Consider the following 25,014-nt stretch of genomic DNA (forward strand, 5'->3'; position numbering starts at 1 on the left):
TTAAAAAAAAAAAATAAAAACACCTTTCAGAGTAGGCAGCGCAATGAGTCCACTGGTTCCACGTCTGCCATACGAAGCAAATTTTTGCACAAGGATAAGGTTACCGCTGCCAGCCCAGGACTCCAGCGGTGTGGCGGATCAGGCGCTGAACTCCTCCCCTCTCCCGCCGACCAGCGAGAGCTAACAGACGGGTGCAAGTAGACAAGTAGCTGTTTTTATTGAATACAGAAGCGCCTTGAAAACTCCGTGTGCTCCGGGGCTCTCCTGCAATTCCTTTCATTCCCAAAGTGCTGGAGCCAAGCACGCGTCCCGCGTAACTCCCTCCCATTTTTTCTCGGGGATTTGGTAGGCGAGGAGGGAGGAGAGGAGTAGGGAGATGGGGGGTGGCTGGTGGGCTGGGCCTGCCGGGAGTCCTCATTCTTGGGCTGAGGGAGGCGAGGGCGGGCTTGGGGCCGCCCCAGAGGCGTGTGATTGGGTCTGACCCTCAGCCTGCATGTCAGTTTCGCCCTGGGTGGGGGAGCCGGGAGCAGGGAGGGGAGTGGGCGGAGGAGGGGGCTGCCCGGAGCCGCTCGTCCAGCCCACTGACGGCATGAAGCCTTTAGGGGCACACAGTACTCTCAGCTTGTTGGTGGAAGCCCCTCATCTGCCTTCATTCTGAAGGCAGGGCCCGGCAGAGGAAGGATCGGAGGGTCCCGGCCGGCGGGGCCAACTCAGAGGGAGAGGAAGGGGGTAGAGACACGAAGAAAGCAAACCATCAAATTTAGAAGAAAAAGCCCTTTGACTTTTTCCTCCTCTCCCTCCCCAATGGCTGTGTAGCAAACATCCCCGGCGATACCTTGGAAAAGACGAAGTTGGTCTGCAGTCGCAATTTCGTGGGTTGAGTTCACAGTTGTGAGCGCGGGGCTCGGAGATGGAGCCGTGGTCCTCTAGGTGGAAAACGAAACGGTGGCTCTGGGATTTCACCTTAACAACCCTCGCATTGACTTTCCTCTTCCAAGCTAGAGAGGTCAGAGGAGGTAAGAAAAAATGGATTTGGGGAGGTGGGAGATTGCCGTGGGTCTTACTCCTGCGCCCCTCCCCCCACCCCTTTACCCTTCCTCCCTGCTCTTCAAGAAAGAAAAAAAAAAAAAAGCAATTCCCTAAAATAAAATCCAGATTGTAGCTGCTACCAGGTTGGAATTGGAAACTGGAGAAAGAGATGGATGTAGGCGGGACAATAAAGGGAGAGGAGGTAGGTAGCAGGAAAAAAGATCTGTCAGGCGGAGAGCCTGCTGAAAATGCCCTTCACCACTTTTCAGTCTCTTTGAAAAGAGGAAAAATATTACCTTGAACACAAGGGCAGTTATACAAAGCTTTTGTTTGAGGCACAGTCTTTAGACTGCCCTTGCAACACATCTGGTTTCTTCAGATTCTAACTAATGGGAATATCTTTTTAAGGGTGAGCTGGGGAGAAAATATAAAGGGTATAAAATGAACCTTGATAAAGTTCTTTGTCTGCAACAAAGTGAGAAGCAGGCTGTTTTAGTTTTGGGGATATAAGAGAAACCAGAGGGGTGAATCTAGAAGATTAGGAACACTGTGTGTGTTTGGGGGGCGCGGGAGGGTCAATCTATTTTAAGTGGACAAAAATTGGCAGATTATTAGGAATAGGTTGAAGATAGGGAGAACACTTTCCCCTGAATTTCAGTGACTCCCCCCACCCCATCCCTCCGCTTCTTCTTGCAGGTTGGACGTGCAGTTCTCTTGGAGAATGATGAAAGTCGTCAAGCAAATGGGGTGGGGGCGGAGGACTAGGGATTGGGAGGGAAGGGGAGGGGGTGTGGGTGGGGTGGGAGGAGAGAGGTAAGGAAACGTTCCTACGTGGCACCAACAAATATTCGATGGCCAGACCTGCTCGGAAGTCTGCAGCCCTGTCAGTACCCACGGAGGGAGAGCGACTTCTCTCCTCCCCTCCGCCTTCTCCCTCGCTCTTTCCCCCGCCCTTTCCTGAAAAGGCATCTGGCTGGAGCGGTCCGTTAGGTGCCTTAGAATCGGCTGGCAGGCGAACGCCTTTGGAGCTCAGGGAGCCCAGGCAGTTTAGAGTAGAAAGCAAGCTTTGTGAGGAGTGCAGAAAGAAGCTGGGGGATAGGAAGGAGGGTGACGAGGATGGCTCAAGGGAGATAAAAATGGTCAAGCCCAAATGCGTAGGCTTTAGCAGAAACCTGAGTCTGGCCTTGGGTCTAGATGCCAAGATCTGAGCTCTCCCTAATGGGAGTCTGCCCTCCCGGAGGCCGATCTCTGCGACCAGGTTATTCTTTCCATATGCTTAGTGACTTTCAGCTTCCCAAGTAGCAAGCAGGCAGCGCTAAATTATTCCCCCGGGTGATTTTTCCTGGTAAATACAGTGAAATTCCCATTAGAACTATATTTGAATATTGAAAGGATTTATTATGTTGATTAATTATGTTGATTCATTCATTTCCACATTTTCACGGATAGATAAGAGAGTCTTTGAAAGTGAAATCCATCAAAAAGTTTGTCTTTACTTTTAGTACCTGGTCACCGGTTGGATTGGCCAATTCTGTCAGCAGTTCTGCCCTCTGCTGGTTTTGTTTATTATTTAGAATTCCTGCATCTACCATGGGACGTGAGACCTCTGTGAGTCCTTCTTAACTACAGTAGTAGTGAAAAAGGACCCTTGATAAAGCAAAAATGGATATACCATTTCTTTTTCAGCATGTTACATATGCATGTAAATGAGAATAATGTAATGGCAGCTATTTGTTTAAAATTATAGAAATTGAGAATTTCTTTGGTGATGAATAAAATACAAGCTCCAAGAGACACTTTTGCATGAATTCAGGGATTATTTTACCGGAGATATTTATTTTTATTTTCTACATTGAGCCTTTCTGTAAAGATCGATGGATATTTTAAAAAATCAAATCTCTGTACTTTTAATGAATACATTTTCTGTTTTCAGTCTAGCAACAAACCTGAAACAGTTTTAAATAGCATCCCAGTACCACATCAAATAAATGATGGGAAAACCACTTTCCCTATTTTTATAAAACCAAGTAATGATAGAAATAGCAAAGCATAAGGATTAGATTTTGTTGGATTTCTTCTTGATGAAATGCCCTGAAAGTTATGTGATAGTTTAGATATTTATATTGTAAAATTTTGGAATGTATTTTATCAAGCTGTTTGGTGCTCATTGCTCCTGGGAGGCCACATGTTAACATAAACCCAATTTTGTAGGCATTCTTACCCCCAAATTAACTTCAAAAAGGGAATACTAGTATATTAATGCTTAAAAAGAAAACATTGGCTACAAAGCCTGAGTCACCACACAAGGGAAAAATAAACCCAGTGTCCATTTCTGAGAGTAGCCTTTAGATTTGTGGTTGAAGTAAGAAGTAAGATTTTATACCAGTTTCTAAATAAAGATATTATATCCCAGCATCATACTATGACATCAATATCACTGAGGTACAGTGATAAGGTTTGGATATTAAGTACAAAGATAATTTAAAGCAGATCCTACTTTTATATAAAATTAAAACATTAAAGCCTTAAAACATCTGAGTTCAAAACAAAGTTAGACTCTAGAGAAAATAATATAGAGAAAGTTTCTTGGAAGTGAATGAATTAAAGAAAATTTATGACTTCATACCTAGTCATATTATTTTCTTTGAAAAATCAAACTATAACTTGGAAATATTTATTATACTCATTAAAAATCAATTCTTGCTGTGATTTAGAACAACAAGGTTAAGTGTGATTTGTATAAATATTTATTTACATTAACTTCAATTTTATGTTTCATATATATATTTATTGTTAAAATAAGTGATGTATCTCAGTGATTTATTGATATTCTTTGACAGTTAGTCCACTACTTACTATTCGCAAGAGGTGGGGTTTACCTGGAATTCATAGTGACCACACTTTGATTATGTTAAGATAGATGAGTTTATGTAAGGGTTTTAAGTAAGAGTTAGACTTAGCTATAATCAAGTACTAACAAAAAATCTAATTGAATCAGTTTTTACTAACTAAAATTACATTTAACCTTTGACTGTTAAGCCAATACTGTATCTTGTAAAAGGCTGATCAAACTTGGAACTTTGAAAACTTGTCAGGAATCGATAGTGAGTCCTGTAGAAGTGTTGTTTTGAGTGCCCGGGATCAGCAGGTGAAATGGTCCTGGCTTCCAGAGTATGTGCTAATCCAACCTTGCAAAGAGATCAGATTTGTCCATTTGTTTTCTTAATCAGAAATCAGAAACTCAGATATGCTTCTGACAAGAAATGCAGTGTTGCTAAACTTATTAATATTATGTCTTTCCATTTGTTTGTTAAATTCAAAATTGATCAGGACTATAATAGAGAAATAATGTAGAATAAAGAGAAACACCTTTCTGCATGCTTTACACACATAACCTCAGTTTAGGTAACACAGATTCTTTTACCTAATTGTCCATTAGTTTTGAAATTAAGTTTCTTAATATTTTAAAGTGACAATTTGCTTCATAATTAATACTTAACTGAGGTGATGTTTTATAGAAGTTATTCTCTAAAAGGTAATTGTATAGTTTTAAACAAAGTTATGCATTAGCAAAGTAAGAAATGTATTTACATAACGTAATTGCTTAAAGTTAAGTTAATTTTTTTTAGGTTTTTAAATTTTCTTTAATTTGTGACTAAAATAGAAGAACCACATGGTTATTCAAGTTATCCCTAAAATACAGCAAAGCAAAATCTCCTCTTTTCAAATTTATGGGTTGGATTTCTAGCTAAGAAAAATGTATAGTCACCTTTCTTTTCTAAAAATTTGCTTTTTCCTGGGATAAATTCTCTTCACTCTGATTCATGTAGTAAGATGCTGCCTATTTCATGATAACAAGGATTCAAATCAAGTTTGGTTGAGAGTCTCTGTGTAATACAAAGCTGAATTTTTAAAAGGTTAAAACAAAAAAGAGTGTTTAGATAAGATTTTTAAAAGAGAATGCTAGCACTAGAAATTATAGAAATTGTTGATCAATCTTACCTTCTCAATAAATGAAGAAACTAAGGCACAAAATGTTATCAGCTGAATACTCTTCCTCATAAAAAATATTCTTGTAATATTCAAAGTTTTTCTGAGCAGATTGAAGACCTGTAATAGTGATCAAAAGAATTTTAAATAATAGAAGTCTAAAACGATGAAATGAGAGGAGAGAGCTTAGTAGTGCAAGTTCTAATTAAAGGTTTATTTTGGATTGTCAAAACACCTGAAACTAACATAAGTACCTTTTAGCTCAATAATAAATTGACAGTTTATAGGAAGTACTCACTCTTAATAGGCGACCATGATATCTGTTGTGTTGTCAACGACTATTACAAATTTAATTACCGTATGTGAAATGGCAGGGATGTAAGGGAAGAAAAATTTGATTTTCGATCTCAACATTTACTTCTAGAAGTTCAATCTTCAACTAGTATTCCTACCAAATTAAGAGTCTTTTCTGTCTTTAGGGAAAAGCAATAAAAACCGTAGGGTCCTGAAGATTATACTGTGAAAGCATTTATCAAGAGTTTTTATACTCACAAGTAACTATACCAATTTATATAAATATGGAGTTTAAAAAATGCTGAGACATCTCCATCATTGTACATGATTTTTAATGATTATGTTTAGGTATTTAAAAGCCAGAATTTCGTTAAATACACTTTTATTTTCTCCTTACCTTTGGAGAAGTAATTAAGCATGGTTGGCCTAATCATTAGGAATTCAAGGCAACGGCAAGTGGGGACTGAGCGGCAAGTGGGGACTGAGCGGCAAGTGGGGACTGAGCGGCAAGTGGGGACTGAGCGGCAAGTGGGGACTGAGCGTTGGGCAGCATTTCTGCTTTTACTCCTTCACTTCCCTCAGGTAATACTGGGGAAATGTGACCTGAGTTGGGAGTGGTGAGAGAGGAAACCAAACTTTCTCTTTTTTGACCATTCAAGTTTTGTTCCTTAGCAAAGAAGAGAGAGATACGTAGATGTTATAAAATGTTGCAGTGTTCCCTAAGTTCTTTCACTAAAGAGTCAACTTTAAATGCAGTTTTCAGTGTAACTTTTAGTATACTTTAATGCACTTTCTACATGAGGACATATTCCTTCTAAATTATCTTGCAATTTAATTCAAAACCTAAAGGTTTTTTTTTTTTCCATTTTAAAATACTTTCTGTTTTAGAATGCATCTAATGTATTTCTTTCTCCTTCCTTCAAAACCCTAATATGGTTTTATTGATGTAGGTAAGTGTATTCTTTTATACGTTCAGTTGTGTCAGAACTCAACGTGAATAATACTAGCTCGTAGCAAGGATGAAAGACAATTTAAAAGTGATTTAGTGAGTAATATCTATTTATCAGTTGCAGTCTTTGGCCTATTACTGACTTGGCTAGTGGTTCTTTAGACATTGGCTGATCACCAGACCTACTGTTATCTGGTAAAATAAACTCTTTGCTTGCTGCGCATGGAATTAGAGACAGTGCTATTAATTTGGGAGAAAGAACTCAGAGAAAGGAAATGTTATCATATTTCAGAGTAAGAGACCAGCTTAAATACGACTTGACAATTGAGAACTAAAACAAACCTGTGTAAAAGTGCTTTAGCACAATCAACTTTTGCAATCCCCTCAAACCTTTTTTTTTTTTTTCTTAAAAAGCATTTCTTTCTTATTTTAACCAAATTTAATTGCTCTTGAATGGCTCTGTACTGTACAGGCAAATGAAGGTCCCTATTCATAGAACTTGAGCGCATAGAGTATCAGGGGAAGCTTCCTTCCTCTGTTTGACTGGTAAACTGACATCCGGGCTTAAAGGAGTGAACCTTAGACTGTGTGAGGTAGTTGGCTTTCCTTCTCACTCAGATTTTCACATAGACTTCCTGAAAGGATGACTGCCAGAAAGAGCAGTAGTTGGCAAATGAGAACATTTTCATACTTGGTGCTATTAGATACTTGGTGCTCTTTCATACTTGGTGTTCTTAGATAGCTCTGCGGAGAAAGAAAAAACACAAATACTCAAGTGGTGTCTGTCTTTCCTTTACTTCTGTCCTTAGAGTCTAAGAGTGGAGTTGAACCTACTACTTACTGTCACTCTTCTTTTTGAATGCAAATGAACCTTCACAGTATTTCACTGGCTTTTAGGATAAGTTTGTTGTCTAAGTGGCTTCGAGTGCCCTTCGGGATGTGGCCTATCTTTATGTCCAAGCCCATGACCAGCCATTTCCCACCTCCCCAAGCCCACTTCCATTTACCTTGTACTTAGTGATGTTAAACCTCTTACCTGTATTCTCCCCTATCTTTGAACACTCTTCCTGGAATGTCTATCTCATTCTCTTCCATCAGCAAACACATTCTCCTACTTTATACTTCAAAATTTAAGTAAAATTTCATAGCTCCAGAAAACTTTCCCTTATATATCGAGGTGGATATAATAGTGAGCCCTAATACCGAATGCATGCTCAGTATGTGCAAGATTCTGCCATATGCACTTTCATAGAGAATCTTATTGAATTGAGACAGTTTTCCTGGAAGTAAACTGATAACAAAATACTGATTTTACCCATGAGATAACTGAAAAACAGAGAAGTGAAAGATTTTGCCTAAAGTCACACAGCTAGTAAGTAGTAGGCCCAGAATTTGAATGCTGCCAAGCTTTCTCCAGGGCCCTTGCTTTTGACCACTTGTCCATGTTTATTTTTTGGGGTGTTCTAATGCTTCTACACAGCCTCCTAGACTTGTCTTATGATTATGGTGCCCTGGGGCCTAATATTAATGTACACATCATGAAGATGTGTACCCCAGAAATATATCAGGTCATTGGGTGAATAACTTGACTGCCTTCAAGGAGAAATATAAGGAGGTTCTGGTAAAAGGTGATGTCAGAATCCAGATAACTCTTTAGCCCGCATTTAAATTCGGTGGTGGAGATCATATTACTCTTACCATTTTATGGACAAACCTAAGCCTCAGTGGTAGTGGAGGACTGAAAAGAGAGTTTCTGGGAGCCATTAAATATTACTTTTGTTCCTTTGACTAACTTAAGGAGAAGCTGACAGATGCATCTGTTAGTATTCAAGGTTCCAGTTGTGGTTGGCTTGGTTTCATTAAGTAAAAGAACTCTTATAGATCATTGCTTGTCCTGATCAGGATCCATTGCAAGGATCGTCAGGCCTTATTCTGCTTTTGGGGATTGATGTACGGGAGTTTTCTTATTGTCTTCCGCATAAAAATGTCAGACTTGATTATCCAAAAGCTTTTTTGGAGCGTAATCAACTGAGAGAATGTGACATCATTATTTTAAAAATTCCTCATTTATATGTCAGTCTTTTTCTAGGAGTTCCTGGGTGGGTAGTGACTGTGATCTAGTTTTATTTGTGTCCCCGGTGTTTACCATGGTGACAAAATACACAACATTGATATAGTAACTATTTAGGTTAATTATGTTTTTTTACCCAGAAGATTGGAACAAGATTAAAATTGGGTTAGCTTGGAATGGTGTGAACTGAAAGTTTGAGGACCTCCTCAGGACCTCCTCAGATTATGCTGTTAGTAGTGACTCCTCCTTTTTTTTTTTTTTTTTTTTTGAGACCGAGGCTCGCTCTGTCGCCCAGGCTGGAGTGTAGTGGCCAGATCTCAGCTCACGGCAAGCTCCGCCTCCCGGGTTTACGCCATTCTCCTGCCTCAGCCTCCCGAGTAGCTGGGACTACAGGCGCCCGCCACCTCGCCCGGCTAGTTTTTTCTATTTTTTTAGTAGAGACGGGGTTTCACCGTGTTAGCCAGGATGGTCTCGATCTTCTGACCTTGTGATCCGCCCGTCTCGGCCTCCCAAAGTGCTGGGATTACAGGCTTGAGCCACCGCGCCCGGCCGTTTTTTGTATTTTTTAGTAGAGACGGGGTTTCACTGTGTTAGCCACGATGGTCTCGATCTCCTGACCTCGTGATCCGCCCATCTCGGCCTCCCAAAGTGCTGGGATTACAGGCTTGAGCCACCGCGCCCAGCGACTCCTCCTTTTTAAATTCATTTTCTAAAAGTAAATAAATTGCAATTTACCTCTAGCTTTTTCATATGGAAAACAGTTTTGCATTTTCTCCAAAGATACCTCTGAATATTTTTTGCTACAGACTGACTGTATTACCTCCAAAACTTTGTTTTGTTAATACCTTAAGATATGAAGTGGTATTGACAGTAGCACAAATAATCATTTTACTTTTCTACTAGTGAACAAGAAAGTTTAATCTGAGAATAATATCAATCTGTAAAATTGATAATTGGAAATAGTCCTCTCATATATTCATTATTGAATCTTTCCTCTCACATTGGTATGCTACTGGGGATTAGTTGTCTGACTTTGCTTATAAACTATTAGAAATAGAGGGTTATCCATATATATGTACATATATATGTATATATGTGTATATATGTATATATGTATATATGTGTGTGTATATATATATGGATGTGTGTGGGTATATGTGCATGTGTGTATAAAGTACTTTATGATTATTTCAATAAACTCATTCTTCAAGTTAGGAAGTAAATTATATATTTTACATATATTGGAATTATTGTATTATGAAGTACCATCTCAAACAGGAAACATATAGAGCTTTGAAGTGCTTAATAAGATTAATAAACAATAGTTGTAAAATTCTTTTGGAATATGGTTACATAGTTTTTATACTATATTGCTATCCATGATATATTTTAGTTACACTAAAATCACTGGTATAGGTATATTTATCTGCTTTATTTCATGTGTTCAAAGCATCTAGAACAGAATCTATCATGTAGTAAGCATTTGATAAAACTTTGTTGAATGAAGTGAGGACGTTGTTGACATTGCTAATGACTTGATTGTCCATAACCTAACCACCTGAGATGTGATATGTAGTTATGTGTATCACCTACTCTCCATGTCTACAGAATTATCTTGGACTAATTTCTGCTGATATTATTGTGATTTACTGAGACTATAAGTCTCTATTTTGCCTCCAAGACAACCTATGGCCTCTACCCTAAGCACTCTCCCACTTTGTTATTTCTAAAAGTAAAAATTATCTTTGCTTGAGATTTAGATATTATCTCCTCTAGAAATAACTTTCTTCAATCATCGAAGATTGGGTTAGTTAGCCTGGCATAACATTATAAAGCACACTATACTTACCCAAAACTCAAATACTTATCTAAAAATGTTTTTGATGGCATAAAGAAAGCAGGAAATACATCTTTTTCACCGATGCAAATCATTCTGGCATCTATCACCATATCTGGAGCAAAATAGGTAGCCAATAAATATTTGTTGAATTAATGAACTCATAAGCAAGATATTTTCAACAAAGTCAAGAGGACAGGGGTCCGTGGCTTAGTATCACAATTATTTCCAATCCTAATGCTGGGGATTTTGATGAAATAGTTTTTAATGACATCCAAGCATAGATGGTTTATAAAGTTTCACAGATAATGTTGATGCAGAAGCAGGGGTTTACAAACCGTCTTTAATAGGAAACAAACATATACATAAATAGAAATGTATCTGGCTTGTATAACTAGGCACTGGAAGTCAAGTGAAAGGTTGTTCATCATAATGTGCAAATTATTTGATGAATATGCTGTTGCTAAGCAGTAGTGGCTCTGCAGTAACTGAATTGAGGAAATCAACTAATTACAATGTAGAAAATGCTTTCTTTTCATCATTCTCCCCAGAGAATGTAATAAACTAAATGCCAATAAATATTGTTCTTCTCAGCATTAAAGTCAAGCAGTTATATTGGAAGTGTAATTTTAGTTTTATAATACACCTTTTTTTAACAGCCTTGGTTATTTGTAAATTAGAAATGCTATACTTTAAAAATATCACACTCTCAACTAGTTGGTGTTCTTTTCTTCACCATACTCTGAGTTGTGATGCTGTCTTTGCTTTCCATTTTCAGGTCAAGCTTTTATGATATAAAAATGTTCAGGATTGAGGCTGTTCGATAACCGTAAAAGTTAAATGACTATCTTCTGTGTTAATCACAGTGTTAAGTGAGTGTATGATGATCTCTGTTCTCATGGATTGAAAAGCTAATTAATACATGCAATCATTCATTTACTTATTCAACAAATATCTGTTAATACCTATTAAATGCTCTTCCTAAATTCTAAACTAGTTCATTCATTTCATTGCATATTCAACAAGTATAGGTTAAAAGCTCATTATAAGCGCTAAAGGTAGTTGGTGGGCAAAGATAGTTACAAACCTACCTCAGAGTGATTATGGTCTACTTGAGGAGACAGTAATTAATCAAATAGTGGCACAAGTAAATATAAAACTACAGCTATGCTAGATGCTTTGAAGGAGAGGTGTATGGTTCCTGGAGAATACAGAAGAGAAGTTCAGTAAGGTCAAAGAAAGCTTCCCTGAGAAAGTACCAGTTGAGCATTGAATAATTAACTAAAGTGAAGAGGAAAGAGCATTCGGGGAAGTGATGTGAAGGCCTTTGTGAAGGGAGAATGACACCATAAGGGACTTGAAGAAAGGACTTGAAAAATGGCAGTGTGTCTGGAGAAGCAGCAGTGGGGGTAAAACGTGAGATGATGCTGGGGAAGGAGGCAGGGGACATATAACATAAGATCCTAAGGATAGATTTTTCTGCACAGCGTGGAAACATGCCACTAATTGAAAAGTACAAGTAAACTGCCAAATTAGCAGGGTCAGTGCATGATTTGATATCTACCCACAACTTGGTTGTCCCAGTTGATTGCTACCATTGGATCCTCTGACAGTCAGTGAACTGGGGTCATGGTGTTTTTTCTGGAATAGCCAGCCCCACTGTAAAGTCACCTGGGGTTCTCAACAGTAAGGAGTACATTTAAGTCACACTTTATATGGAGCTATGGTCATGTAGTCTTGCCAAATATATAACTAAACTTCCACTTCTATAAGGGAGTATGAAAGAAATATTAAAGTAAAATCTGCTATAAGACAAAAACATCACTTAGCATTTCTAAACCTTACATGACTGTCCTTGTTATTACCCAAAGTATAACAGCTTTTAGAACAAAAATGGCAAATAATGATTTTTGTTTCTTAGGATTAATATGTGAAGTCATGATCTCTATTTTGATTATTTGAGAGTACCAATTGTTTATTGTTAGCATGGTTTTAAGTGTGAAAGGTCTCTTCGAGTGGAAATTATTCAAACAGAATTTTAAAGTAATCATGTTATTGATTAATTAATTGTAGCTCTGGATAGCATTGGTAGGCTGTCAACTCCTAAAGTTTTATTTCTATCCTGCTTTACCCTGAACTTCAGACTTGCATACTTGACTGCCTACTCATTGATTTCTAACAGTATTTATTAAGTCATCTCACACTTAGTATACCCAAAACTGAATTGCAGAACTCCTGTCCTAAAACCTGTTCTTCTCATAGTCTTCTCCATCTCACTTAATGACAACCCAATCAATCATGATGTTCCAACTACAAATCTTGAAGTTAGCTTTGACTCATTTTCTCTATTATCTCCTTTTCTACCTATCAGCAACTCCTATCTGCTCCACTTTCAGAATATATGTAGAATCTGACCCATACTTTCTGTCTCAGTCTAAGAAAGCAACATTTTATATCTGGAAAATTGCAGTTACTTCCCCACTGCTGCCTGATCCTACTCCAGCACGCCTAAACTTTATTCTCAACACAGCAGCCCCAGTGGTCTGAAAACATAAACTGAATGGAAAATCTCTGCACCTTCCTCTCAATTTTCTATAAACCTAAAACTGCTCTAAAAAAAAAAAAGTTGATTCTAATCATCCTTCTCCCCCTACCCTTCCAATGGTTTTTAAATCTCATTTAGAATAACATCTAGTCTCCCTGAACATTCCACAAGACCTACACAGCCTGTTCTCAATGTATTCTCACTTTTACTTCTCTGACCACATCTCTTTCATTCTTCTTTTTTTGTCCATGCCGTCAATCTTTTTTATAGCACTATTCACATATTCACATCGAGTACATACATATTCACACTGGTTTTTATATAAAACAGAGTTTAAAATAACTTTACACAGAACTAAATTTCTTCAATCTGAATTTCAGCTATCTTTTTTTGGTTAATTCTCCCTGCTGTCTATCCAAACTGAACAATATTTTCTGCTACACAGATTTACATGAGAAAATATCCAATGTACAAATGAAGGGACCTGAGCAGAAAAGAGAGCCAAAATATTAGGAAGTGGGTATGGGGGAGAATTTTTTGAAAAAAGATCCCTTTGTTGGAGACATATTTGTCTCCTTGCATTTCCTTCAACATTCTGGGCCAACTATTGTCTTGGGTTCTTTGCACTTGTTTTTCCTTTTGCTTGGAATCCTATTCTTCAAAAATAGCGGGATAGAGGAGCTTCCTATGACTTTCTAGACTTTGCCCAAATATCATTTTCTTATTGAGGACTTGCCTGTTCTTTTTATTTGATATTATTTTCCAGGCCTTTGCAACCCTCACTATAATCTTTTCCTGATTCATTTTTTCCCTGGTACTAATCAAATATTTTTTCATGTATAGAAAATAATGGTGCATTTAATAATACTGAGTTTGTGTTAATTTTCTATGTAAAATATGAAATTAGATAATTTTGGAATATAAATGTTGCCTTAAATTGTTTTTTTTTTTTTTTTTGAGGCGGAGTCTCGCTCTGTCGCCCAGGCTGGAGTGCAGTGGCCGGATCTCAGCTCACTGCAAGCTCCGCCTCCCGGGTTTACGCCATTCTCCTGCCTCAGCCTCCCGAGTAGCTGGGACTACAGGCGCCCGCCACGTCGCCCGGCTAGTTTTTGTATTTTTAGTAGAGACGGGGTTTCACCGTGTTCGCCAGGATGGTCTCGATCTCCTGACCTCGTGATCCGCCCGTCTCGGCCTCCCAAAGTGCTGGGATTACAGGCTTGAGCCACCGCGCCCGGCCAAATTGTTTAAGCTTTCAGATGTTAACAGCATCTAGGCCATCTATATCCAATAATTCCCATAGTTTGTTATTCCATTTTACACAGATGTGCATAGTCAATATGAGAGGCAAATTCTAGACAGTAAAGCATTTTTTCTTATTTGATGGACACTGTGCGTATTAATTCAGGTGTTCTGAGAAATGACAGCTGTATAGAAATGGTAATGGCATTTTTTTTTTTTTTTTTGGTAATGGCATTTTGTACTTTGTTTTATTGGTTTAAGAGAATCATGGTGATGGCTACCTAGAAATTAGTATTGCCCTTAATCAAAGATAAATTCAGAATCCTGTATTTTATGTAGAGTTGACTCTTGACCAACATGAGAGTAAGAGGAACCAACCACCTGTGCATTGAAAATCCATGTATAACTTTTGACTCCCCCAAGACTTAATTACTAATGCCTACCATTCACAGGAAGCCTTACTGATGAAATAAACAGTTGATTAATACACATTTTGTATGAGATATATATATATATATATATATATTTATGCTGTATTCTTATAATAAAGTAGAGAACAGGAAATGTTCTTAAGAAACATAAGGATGAGACAATATATTTAGCACTCATTAAATGTAAGTGAATCATCATAAAGATTTTCATTATTATCATCATGATCTTCATGTTGAGGAGGAGGAAGACAAGGGGCTGATCTTGTCTCAGGGATGGCAGAGGCAGAAGAAGTGGAAGGGGAGGCAGGAGATGCAGACACACCAGTGTAACTTTAGGGATATACATTGTAATTGCTGCCTGACTTTTTGCTTTTTCATATCTTTAAAAAAATGTTTTCATATGATACCAATCCTTCTTCCACTGTTTTCTTTAATTTTAGTGACCATATTATAGAAGGGTCTATGTGATAAAAGAAGCCAAAAGAAATCTTCAATAATCAGACCACTTCTGCCAGATTGTCTAATATCAATTTGTTTTCTGACACTGCTTCTTCTATTTCTTCTTTCCCATCTTCTGACACTGGTTTGGAAGCATTCATCCTTATCAAGTTGTCTTCTGCTAATTACTCCTGTGTGGTGTCTATTAGCTCTTGAATTTTTCCAAGATCCATACCTTGAAACCCTTTACCCCCACACCTCCATTTTTTTTTTTTTTTTTTTTTTTTTGCCAAGTCCACAATCTCTTTCCTGATTTCCTTGATTTGCTCTGCTGCAAATCCTGTGAAGCCATGGATAACATATGGACACAATTTTCTTCAGGAGGAATTTATTATTTCAGGCTTGATGGCTTTCAAGGCTTTCTCTATAACAATGATGACATCTTCAATGGTGTAACCCTTCCAGACTTCCATGATGTTCTTTCTATCAGGGTTCTCTTCCAAAGCTTTGACAGTGCTTTCCATAGAGTATCATGTGAGTGAGCCTTAAAGATCCTTATTACCCTGTGACACAGAGGTTGAATTAGAGATCTATTTGTGGACAATTAGGCCACTTGGACACCTTTGTCACTGAATTCATGGGGTTATGGGTGGCCAGGGGCATTGTCTAATATCAAAAGAACGTTAAAGGGCAGTTTCTTACTGGCAATATATTTTCTGACTTCAAGGACAAAATATTGATGGAACCACTCCAGAAAAAGAGTTCTTGTCCAAGCCTTCTTGTTGTACTACTGAAAGACAGGTGTTGATGTTTATCTTTTCCTTTCAAGGCTTGGAGTTAGCAACTTTATAGATAAGGGCTGCCCTCCTCATAAACCTGACTGAATTTGCACAGCAGTAGAATTAGCCTATTTCTTCTTACCTTAAATCTTGGTGCTCACTCTTCTTCCTTCCTAGTAAATATCCTTTGTGGAATTTTTTTTCCCCCAGAATAGGGCTGTTTCATATGCATGAAAAAACCTGTTCAGGCAGGTATCTTTTCTCCTCAGTGGTGTTCTTAGTGGTATCTGGGAAATGGTTTGCTGCCTGTTCATCAACAAAAGCTGCTTCTCCTGTTATCTTGACATTTTTAAAGCCAGACCTCTTTCTAAAATTATTGAACGACACTTTGTTGGCGTTAAATTCTTCAGCTTTAGATTCTTAACCTTGCTTTCGCTTTAAGTTGTCATACAACTTCACTTTTTCTTGAATCATATTGAACTTCATAGTTACATAACAGCTTTCTCATAGCCCCCCTCACCCACATAATGCTGCATTTTCAATGTAAGATTTTTGAAAAAGATGCTTTGCAAAACTGTGAGACTTTTGCAAATTACTGGCATAGATGCAGTGATAGATTCATAGATTTCCTTTCTTTTCTTGTTTTTTAAATTTTTTTATTTAAACAATGATCCTTAGACTGGACTCATTTATCTTGAAATGGCAGGCAACCACAACAGACCTCAATCTACAGTACATATCAACCAATTCAACTTTGTGCATGTGTGTGTGTGTGTGTGTGTGTGTGTGGACTTTCCTCTGCTTCTTTGGAGTATGTAAAACATTAGTGGCACTACAGATAGGTTCCCTGGTGCTTTTCAAGATTTACAATATTGCACTAAACATGATGAAAAGGACACGAGAACCCTGAGAGATCACTTTTTACAGAGATAGACAATTTCCTAGAGAGATCCGCTGCTCATGTGGAGATGATATTTAAGCAGATACTTGCCGCATTTCGGCTCACCACAATAGCAACAGAAGGTGGCTAACAAATGATTACAGTAGTACAGTATGCACTACAGTTAATCTTACTCAGTTTTGATTTATTGCTGCGTCTTTACATTTGTTTACATTTCTCTCCACTATGAATGGTGCCATGTATAATGGTGCCATGTATGATCTGTGTTTGTGTGCATAAGATTTGACAAATTTTGACTTCTTATACTTTATTTGTCTATTTTTGTGGTAGTAAACCATAAAAGACTTGTATCCACATATATTTTGTGCATTCATGACATACTTAACTTTTTCTTAATGTTTTTGATATTTTTAGGCTACTTTGTTCATCTGGAAGGTTTCTCAAATTGTCACAAATCTCCAAGAATGTTTTTTAAATTTTAAATTTATGTATTGAAACAAATTTACAGATAACTGGACCTATACATTTCAAACTAGTATTGTTCAAGGGTCAACTGTATTTCTCCCAATCCCTAAACAGGTTAGAATTATAAACAGGCCACAATGGGATGCTGATACAGTTGATTTTGCTGGAAATCACACTTTTTCATTAATTGCACTTCAGAATCTTTTACTATGTATGTTTCTTGACCTTCCTAATTATGAATTTTACTATGCAGTTGGTTTTGTTTTAAATTGGAATTTTCCTGGAATTGTAAGAAAGTACATTTACATTTGTTCACTGGATTTCTATTTTCTGAGAAGGTAGTACTAATGGGCTTGTTAGGTGCTTGTTTTGATAAAATTAACACTACAATTCCTAAAACTCCAGGTTACTGATTTATGTTTCTTTCTTATGTCATTCTCAGTTTGGTGCTATTCACTGTTTGAATATGAAATACCCAGTTTGTATACATTTGTTTATTTGTAGTATTTGTGTGTATATTAGTGTACACGTGGAGAAATAGATTAAGTAAACAGAGCATTATTAATGACAACACATCTTAGTTGATTATAGAACCCTTTGGGGAAAATTGAACTCTAAATAGTATTATGGAGCACTTCCCATGTCCTGTACTAATTAATGTAAACTATACAACTGTAAGGGCTTCATATATAATCTTACAGTTTACTAATGTATTTAGTTCATTTCTTTAATTTTGCACTTGTGTTGACTACAAAGATTAGATTGTAGCATACAAATCAACCATCTAGTAATTTCATCCAAAAAGGGTTCTGCTGAGGGTAAGAAGTTTATGTAAATTTTATTGGCATTATTTGTGTTACATCATCATTTGAATACGAACTTCTATATCTTTTCAAACATGGGAGTATTGGGGAGAGGGGAGGGGGGAGGGATTGCATTGGGAGTTATACCTGATATAAATGACGAATTGATGGGTGCTGACGAGTTGATGGGTGCAGCACACCAACATGGCACAAGTATACATATGTAACAAACCTGCACGTTATGCACATGTACCCTAGAACTTAAAGTATAATTAAAAAATGTAAAAAAAAAAATAAAATAAATATGGGAGTATTTAGGTCAATGTGCTTAATTTTCTAATATTTTATATTCATATATAATTCATGGTTGTTATGTGGAATATATGTATCTAAAATAAATGAAAGAATAGTGTCAGAGAAAAGGGTCTACAATATTGTATTTTTAAATCTTTAGTAAATAGCTTATATCAGGCCTACTGTGTTTAAGCTATAGGTATATCAATTTCTATGCAATGCAAGGAAAAAAATAATGAAAAGAGAAAAATGCTAATGATATCAGTGTATTAATGTCAGTTTGCACTACAGGGGGTAATGAAGTGCTGAGCATGAAAATATAAATTTAAGATCTATTTGGTTGCTTAAGCTAAATTCCAGGAAACCTCCCAAGGTTGTTTGTATCTGAAATAACATATGAACATGCTGAAGAGATTGCTAAGAGCTAAGAAGTACACAATTTTTATGGATGATTTTGAATGGACATTTACAGATGAAAACTGTTTAGTATTCTACTCAACTGCAGAGACTCTTCCCAAGGTAGTCTGAGGAAGCAGATAACAGGAATCAGTTTAATTATAGCTCTAGGGAAATGTGGATGGTGTTCATTGGAAGCATTAAAGATGTTCAAAAAGGTAGACATTTTCAGGGAACAATAATTTTAGATAATATTTTTATTGAATATGTATTATGTATTAGACACCATTCTAAGTTTAAAATTCTTTATAGCATTTAATTCTCAAAATGAGGCTGAATTGAGAAAACTAAGTCTTGGAGAGGTAAACAGCTTATCCAAAGTCATAGAACTAATAACTGCTGAATTTGGGCTAGTTATTGGGCAGTTCTTACTGTGGAAACTAGTTATTAATTGTTGTTTATATGCTCAGCATGTCCCAGTTTTTAGGCTCTTTCTTAAGAGCCATCATGATTTTGAAATATGGCAGAATATTAGTAGCAGGAAAATTATAAGAAATAATCAATTTTCTGTCCTTTTCTCTTTTGTGAGTCCTACATCTCACTACCACATGCTCATAGTAGCAATACTGGTTTTTTGACTGAGTGGAAGATGGCTGAGAACTTTCTTCTGCATTATTTTATTTTTATTAGTTCCATAATGGTATGCCTCATATATAGTCTGTGATGTAAGGCACAGGGTGAGAATAAGTGATTCTCAAGAAATTGGGGAAGTATCTACATTAGGAAGGCCTTTTTTTTTTTTTTTTTTTGAGACAAAGCCTCGCCCTGTCCCAGGCTAGAGTGCAGTGGCGTGATCTCGGCTCACTGAAACCTCCGCCTCCCAGGTTCAAGAGATTCCCCTGCCTCAGCCTTTGGAGTAGCTGGGATTACAGGTGCGCACCAGTATGCCAGGCTAATTTTTGTATTTTTAGTAGAGACAGGGTTTCACCATGTTGGCCAGGCTGGACTTGAACTCCTGACCTCATGATCCACCCACCTCAGCCTCCCAAAGTGCTGGGATTACAGGTGTGAGCCACCGCACTGCTTCACGCCTATATTCTTGCCACACCTGAATCAAACAATGGCAACAAATAAACTTGGAAACCTCTTCAAGTTCTTGGTAAAGGTCACTTCCAATTCTCTTCCTTTCCTGTCTCAGATTGGTAGGAAAAATGCTTCAACTATGAGACAGTTTGTAGCTACTAATTTATTCATCCATTAAATATTTCTCTATTGATTATATACTGTGCTTCAGCTGCTATGTCTTTGCAATTTAATAGTGAATATCAATAGCACTGATGTTCACTGTCAGAGGGTTCACAGTGTATCAAGGGAGGCAGATGTTAAACAATAAATTCCGTGCTTAACAGAGAGAGAGAAATATTAGCTGATGTGAGTATGTAACAAGAAAATCATGACCATAATTTAGACAGATGTGGTGCCTGAGAACATATAGCCTAGAGTCAAAGACATAATTAAGCAAGCAAACAAAATAGTGTAAGGTGATCTAAGGGGAAATACAGGACACTGGATTCATATAAAGAGGTCACATTATCCTCCTGGAAGGGCTAAGAATAAATCTCCTAGAATAAGACATGCTTATGTTTACATCAAAAGGTTGACTAGGTCTGTTTTAACCCTGGCCGCACATTAGACTCATCTGGGAAACTCAGAAAATATGGATGTCTGTACCCAATCATTCTACTTTATTAGCTCTGGGGTGGGTTCCAGGCATTCATAGGTTTTAAAAACTCTCCAGGTGATTCTATTGATAGGATTGAAAAATAAGTCAGCTGTCCTTAACCAATTGAGGAAGGAATGGTAAAAATCTACAGATAAAGACAGCAAGGTACATTTTAGAAACTGAAAGTTATTCCAATTCTAGTAATAAATGTGAGGGTGGGCAAGTAGATGGCTCTTGGAGTTTGTGGCAGTGAACGCATGATGAAAATATGATTTTTCTTCAGTGGTCCTCAGCAGCCATAGTGCATCGAATCTGGAGAGCTAAATTTGCTTAGTGTTGATATCTCCTTGGGCAAGCATGACTGGTTTCCTTGAACTCTTTACTCTCTTTGTATCTGTGCTACCATATATGCTGTGTCTTTCCTTCTCTTCTTCATTGAAGAACTCCTGTTTATCCCTCGGGACTCAGCTTAAAAGAGTTAGGTAGTAGATATTTTAGCTATTATGAGCACACAATCTCTGTTACAGCTACACAACTCTGTTTTAGTACAAAAGCAGCTATGGACAATATATAAATGAATGGGTGTGACTATATTCCAATAAAGACTTTATTTATGAAAGCTGAAATTTCATATAGTTTTCATGTGTCACAAAATATTGTCCTTTGATTTTTTTCAATCATGTAAAATGTACAATTATTCTTGTATCATGTACCATATAAAAATAGGCAGCAAGGAGATCTTAGCCCATAGGCATAGATTCCTCCACCAGCATTCTAAGCTATTGTTACAAAAACCAATTTAGTTCTGACAAAAACTCTTTGAAGTAAATATTTTTGTTATTCTCATTATACTGATATAGAAACGGAGACCTGGAGTAGGTAAGTAATCTGTCCAAATCACACAGATGCTAAGAAGCAGAGGTGGACTTAAGAAGCAGTCTTACTTTATCATTGTAATGGTGCTGTTCACTGCTGGTCATGGAAGTGTGCAAAGAAGCTTAGAGAAGGAATTAGAGATGAAACAATCAAAGTATTGTGAGATGTTACATCAGTAATCTATATGGATGCTGAAGGTAACAACAAGGAGAAAGGATCAAAGACTTGGGATCAAACTGATCAGTGAAAGGGTGGGGTGTTAAAGAGGTCAATAGAATACAGTAAAACGTACATATTAGGACCTAAAAAAATTTTGTTTCGATGCTAGATAGCCTGAGGATTTCAGATGAAGTTCCTTCCATATATTTTCACATTATCGTGTTTCACATTCAACCAACATTTTATATAGTCTGTGTGTGTTTGTGTGTGTATACCGGTTCCTTTCTAGTTTGTAAAAATTGGCAAAGACAAGGCAAATAATTAAAAACAAGTGTGAAAGGTGCTATAACAGAGGTTAGCAGATCTAACCCAGCTTTAGGAGATAGAGAATGTTTTCTGCAGAAGATGCATTATCAGGTATATTCTTCTACTCCTTCGGGTGAGGTGGAGTGAAGTGTTTGAAACAGAGAGTAGGGTTTATAAAGGCCCAGAAGCAAGCCAGAGAACATGGTGGATTCTGGAAAGACTGAGTTTAGTATGGCTAGAAAACTGAATGAGGACAGAATTAGGGACTCATCAGAGATAAGACTGTACATTCAGTGAGATTAGAGTGCTAGGATAAGTTGGAGTGTCCAGATACCCAAATTGTATATTCAAGGAATGTGGAAATCATCTGAGAGTCAGTGGGGTTCTTTGAAGAAATTTAAGCAGAAGAATGACATGAGACATGAATTTTTGGAAGCTTAATCAAGCTGGTGGAATGAAGATTGATGGGAAAAAGTATGGAACCCAGTCAAATGGCTGTTTTAGTAGCACTTGGGCTTGGATATTCTATTCTCCCATTTAATAAACCTGTAGCTATTCAATAAAGGACAAGAAAACATAATTGAACAAAACATTGTGCTGAATTGGATACATCTGAATTGCATACACGTGGTTTGTACCAGCAGTTGGCAACATAGAGATAATTAAAATATTAAGGTCTTTTAATAATTACTTTGAATATGGAAATTTTACTTTTTTCATGCTTCATATTTAGCCATAAAACTACTTCTTTTAATCTTTGAACAGTTGCAGTTAGCAAAATAGAAAGAATAGTTTTCCAATGTATATGTATGTATGTGTATAAAACAGTAGAATCCATTTAATGACAATTTATTAAATGGAATGTGTATGAGGATTCTGAGATCAAATAACAGTCAGAATTTCAAAGTAGCTTAATTCATTATTTAGTTCACTGGAAATAAAATAATCTTAAGGACTTAATTGGAGTTTTACTTTTTTGTAACTTGAAATGACTTTTTGGAAAAAGAAAAAGTTTGGTTGAAACCTTTATTATATGTCTCTACTTGTATTGTTTTTTAAGATGTGTACACTTGGAGAAAGTCATGGTGTTAAAAGATACGTTGTAGAATTTGCGGTCCATTTTATGTGTTATTTACCTCTGTCCAATTGTGACTATGACAGTGGGGATGCATTCTTTTTTTTTTTTTTTTTTTTTCAGGAAGATTACAGCCTTCATAGATGTGTTAATGTCTATCCTCAAGTCTTTATTTAGTTCTACTTTGGAGAATGGCTTCAGAGCAAAAAGATGAGATAATTTAAGCAGATAAAATGCTGTGGTTTTCAGAAACATTCTTCTTCAGAGTCATTTATTTACTAGAACAAGTAATGAGTTTAGTTTAAAATAAATATGAACATCAGGAACCAATTAACTGGCTCAAATGATATTAACATATTATATGTATGCTTTAAGTTTTTTTTGCAGAGTTTTTATTTTGGGGTATAGCAGTTTGAGTGGTGAAGTGGAAGGAGCATAGAGTTGGTATTTACACAGATGTTAAGAGTAATCTCAGTTTGCTCTCTGGTTCTCAAATCTCTCTCTACACAGGAGGGATAAGAACATATGGTTTGTGAGGGTTAATCCCTGTAAAGAATTTAGTCCAGCGACTGGCACATATTGGGCTCTCCCTGGCAGTTATTATGATTATCATTTTCTTAGTTATGAGGTAAGAGAAAAGAACACATAAAAAACAGGTATCCTATTGGCCTAAAACCATAGCCAAGCAGGACTAGTGCAAAAAAATGTTCTTGAACACCATTATAATTTTGTATCTCAGGCATGCTGAATGCTATTTGGCCAGCATATGGTCTACTCTGAATGTTTTGCTTGTTTTTGAATACAGGTATGAAGCTAATAGAATGTAAGTCAAGCAAGTACTCAAATAATGTTGTTTTGTTAAACTCGTTTAGTTATAATGTTGATAAGAAAAAAAAAAAAAGGTCCATTCCCAGTCAGGGTCACTATATGGCAATTACATGTTCTCCCTATGTCTGCATGGGATTTCACTGGGCACTCTGGTTTCCTTCCATATCCCCAAAATGTGTACAGAGAATTGCTGTCTCTAAATGGTCGCAGTCTGGTTGAGTGGGTACGTTTGTCCTACCATGAGATGGTGTCTTGTCCAGGGCTGGTTCCTGCCCTGTGTCCTGAATATTTGGGTTGCGCTCCAACCATCTGGGGCCCTGAACTGGGATAAGCAGGTTAGAAAATGAATGAACAAATTAATGAATGAATACACATTATTGTCAAATAAAAATTTATAAACTCTACCATAATTATCCAAATGCACATAATAAATAATGCAGTACAAAAGCACCCAGAGCTCATCATATTTGTGATTGATTCTGAACTGCATGCTGGGAGGACATGCTCCTTACAATTTTCACTTTTCAAACGTTTATACCTTAATTTAACCCAGCCCTACTGTGACCACTGTCATTCACTGATTCACCAGAAATTGGATAAATAATTATTTTGTTTTCATTAATAATTCTTAAGTGTATGTATAGCTCACATTTAGTTCAATGTGCAATATTAAAAGTGTTTTCAGTCTTTATTTAGAAGTCTGGTGATGTTTTTTGTGACTGGAAATAGACTGTAGGAACTTAACTTCGGTTTATATCAATTAGCCTATGGTCAAATTGGTTTCATTAAAGTGCATTAGCTTAAAGTCGAAGTTTGCAAGAGCCTATCGAGGACATTAAGTGAGGACTTATTGTACATTGAGTAATATGGGTTCTAAAGTCTATTTTTATTAACAATACTTGAACCGCATTATTCATGTCCTGACTTGCTTCGTGACTTAAATAGATATACAATTATGGACCATAGAACTTGAAGATCTAAAAAAGATAAAGTGTTTTTTTGTTTTTTTCTAAGTGGCATATTTCATGTAGTGTACTGTTTGAAGGTTGATCCATGTTGTATCATGTATCAAGACTTCTTTCCTTTTTATGGCTGGATAGTATTTCATCATACAGACTACTTTTGGTTAACCCATTCATCTGTTGAAAGAAACTTGGATTGTTTCCACCTTTTTTGTGAATAATGCTGTAGTGAACATTGGTGTTCAAATATTTGATTGAGTCCCAGCTTTCAATTATTTTGGGCATATATGTGGGAGTGGAATTGCTGAGTCATATGGCACTTCTGTATGAGTTCACTTAAATTAAATTTTTTGAATTAGCAACTAGAGACAGAAAGTATATAAGAAGTTGTCAGGGGTTAGGAGTGGAAGGAATGAGGAGTTATTGCATAATGGTGATGAAGTTTGTTTGGGTTGACGAAAAATTTTCAGAAATAGATAAGAATGATAGTTGTACAATATTGTGAGTGTAATTAATGCTACTGAATTGTACACTTAAAAAACCTAAAATGTCAAATTTAATGTTACATGTATTGATCACAATTAAAAATAATAGTATAATATACCAAAACCCACTGTACCCTTT

The 25,014-nt window shown here is 36.8% G+C and overlaps 1 protein-coding gene across 2 annotated transcripts in view; it reads left to right on the plus strand.

Annotated features, from left to right (window-relative positions):
* The first annotated feature begins 485 nt into the window (after positions 1–485).
* COL11A1 (collagen type XI alpha 1 chain) overlaps positions 486–25,014 on the plus strand; it is a 220,085-nt gene continuing 195,556 nt past the window's right edge. Inside the window, exon 1 of one of the 2 annotated variants that reach the window (XM_033197012.1) lies at positions 486–1,016. In XM_033197012.1, the coding sequence (XP_033052903.1) occupies positions 911–1,016 (106 nt within the window). In that variant the 5' untranslated portion in view covers positions 486–910. The remainder of the gene's footprint in view (positions 1,017–25,014) is intronic. The other variant, XM_033197010.1, reaches the window with a different exon arrangement.

The sequence above is a fragment of the Trachypithecus francoisi genome, unplaced genomic scaffold (genome assembly GCF_009764315.1).
Source record: "Trachypithecus francoisi isolate TF-2019V2 unplaced genomic scaffold, Tfra_2.0 Lachesis_group5, whole genome shotgun sequence".
Classification (NCBI taxonomy): Eukaryota; Metazoa; Chordata; class Mammalia; order Primates; family Cercopithecidae; genus Trachypithecus; species Trachypithecus francoisi.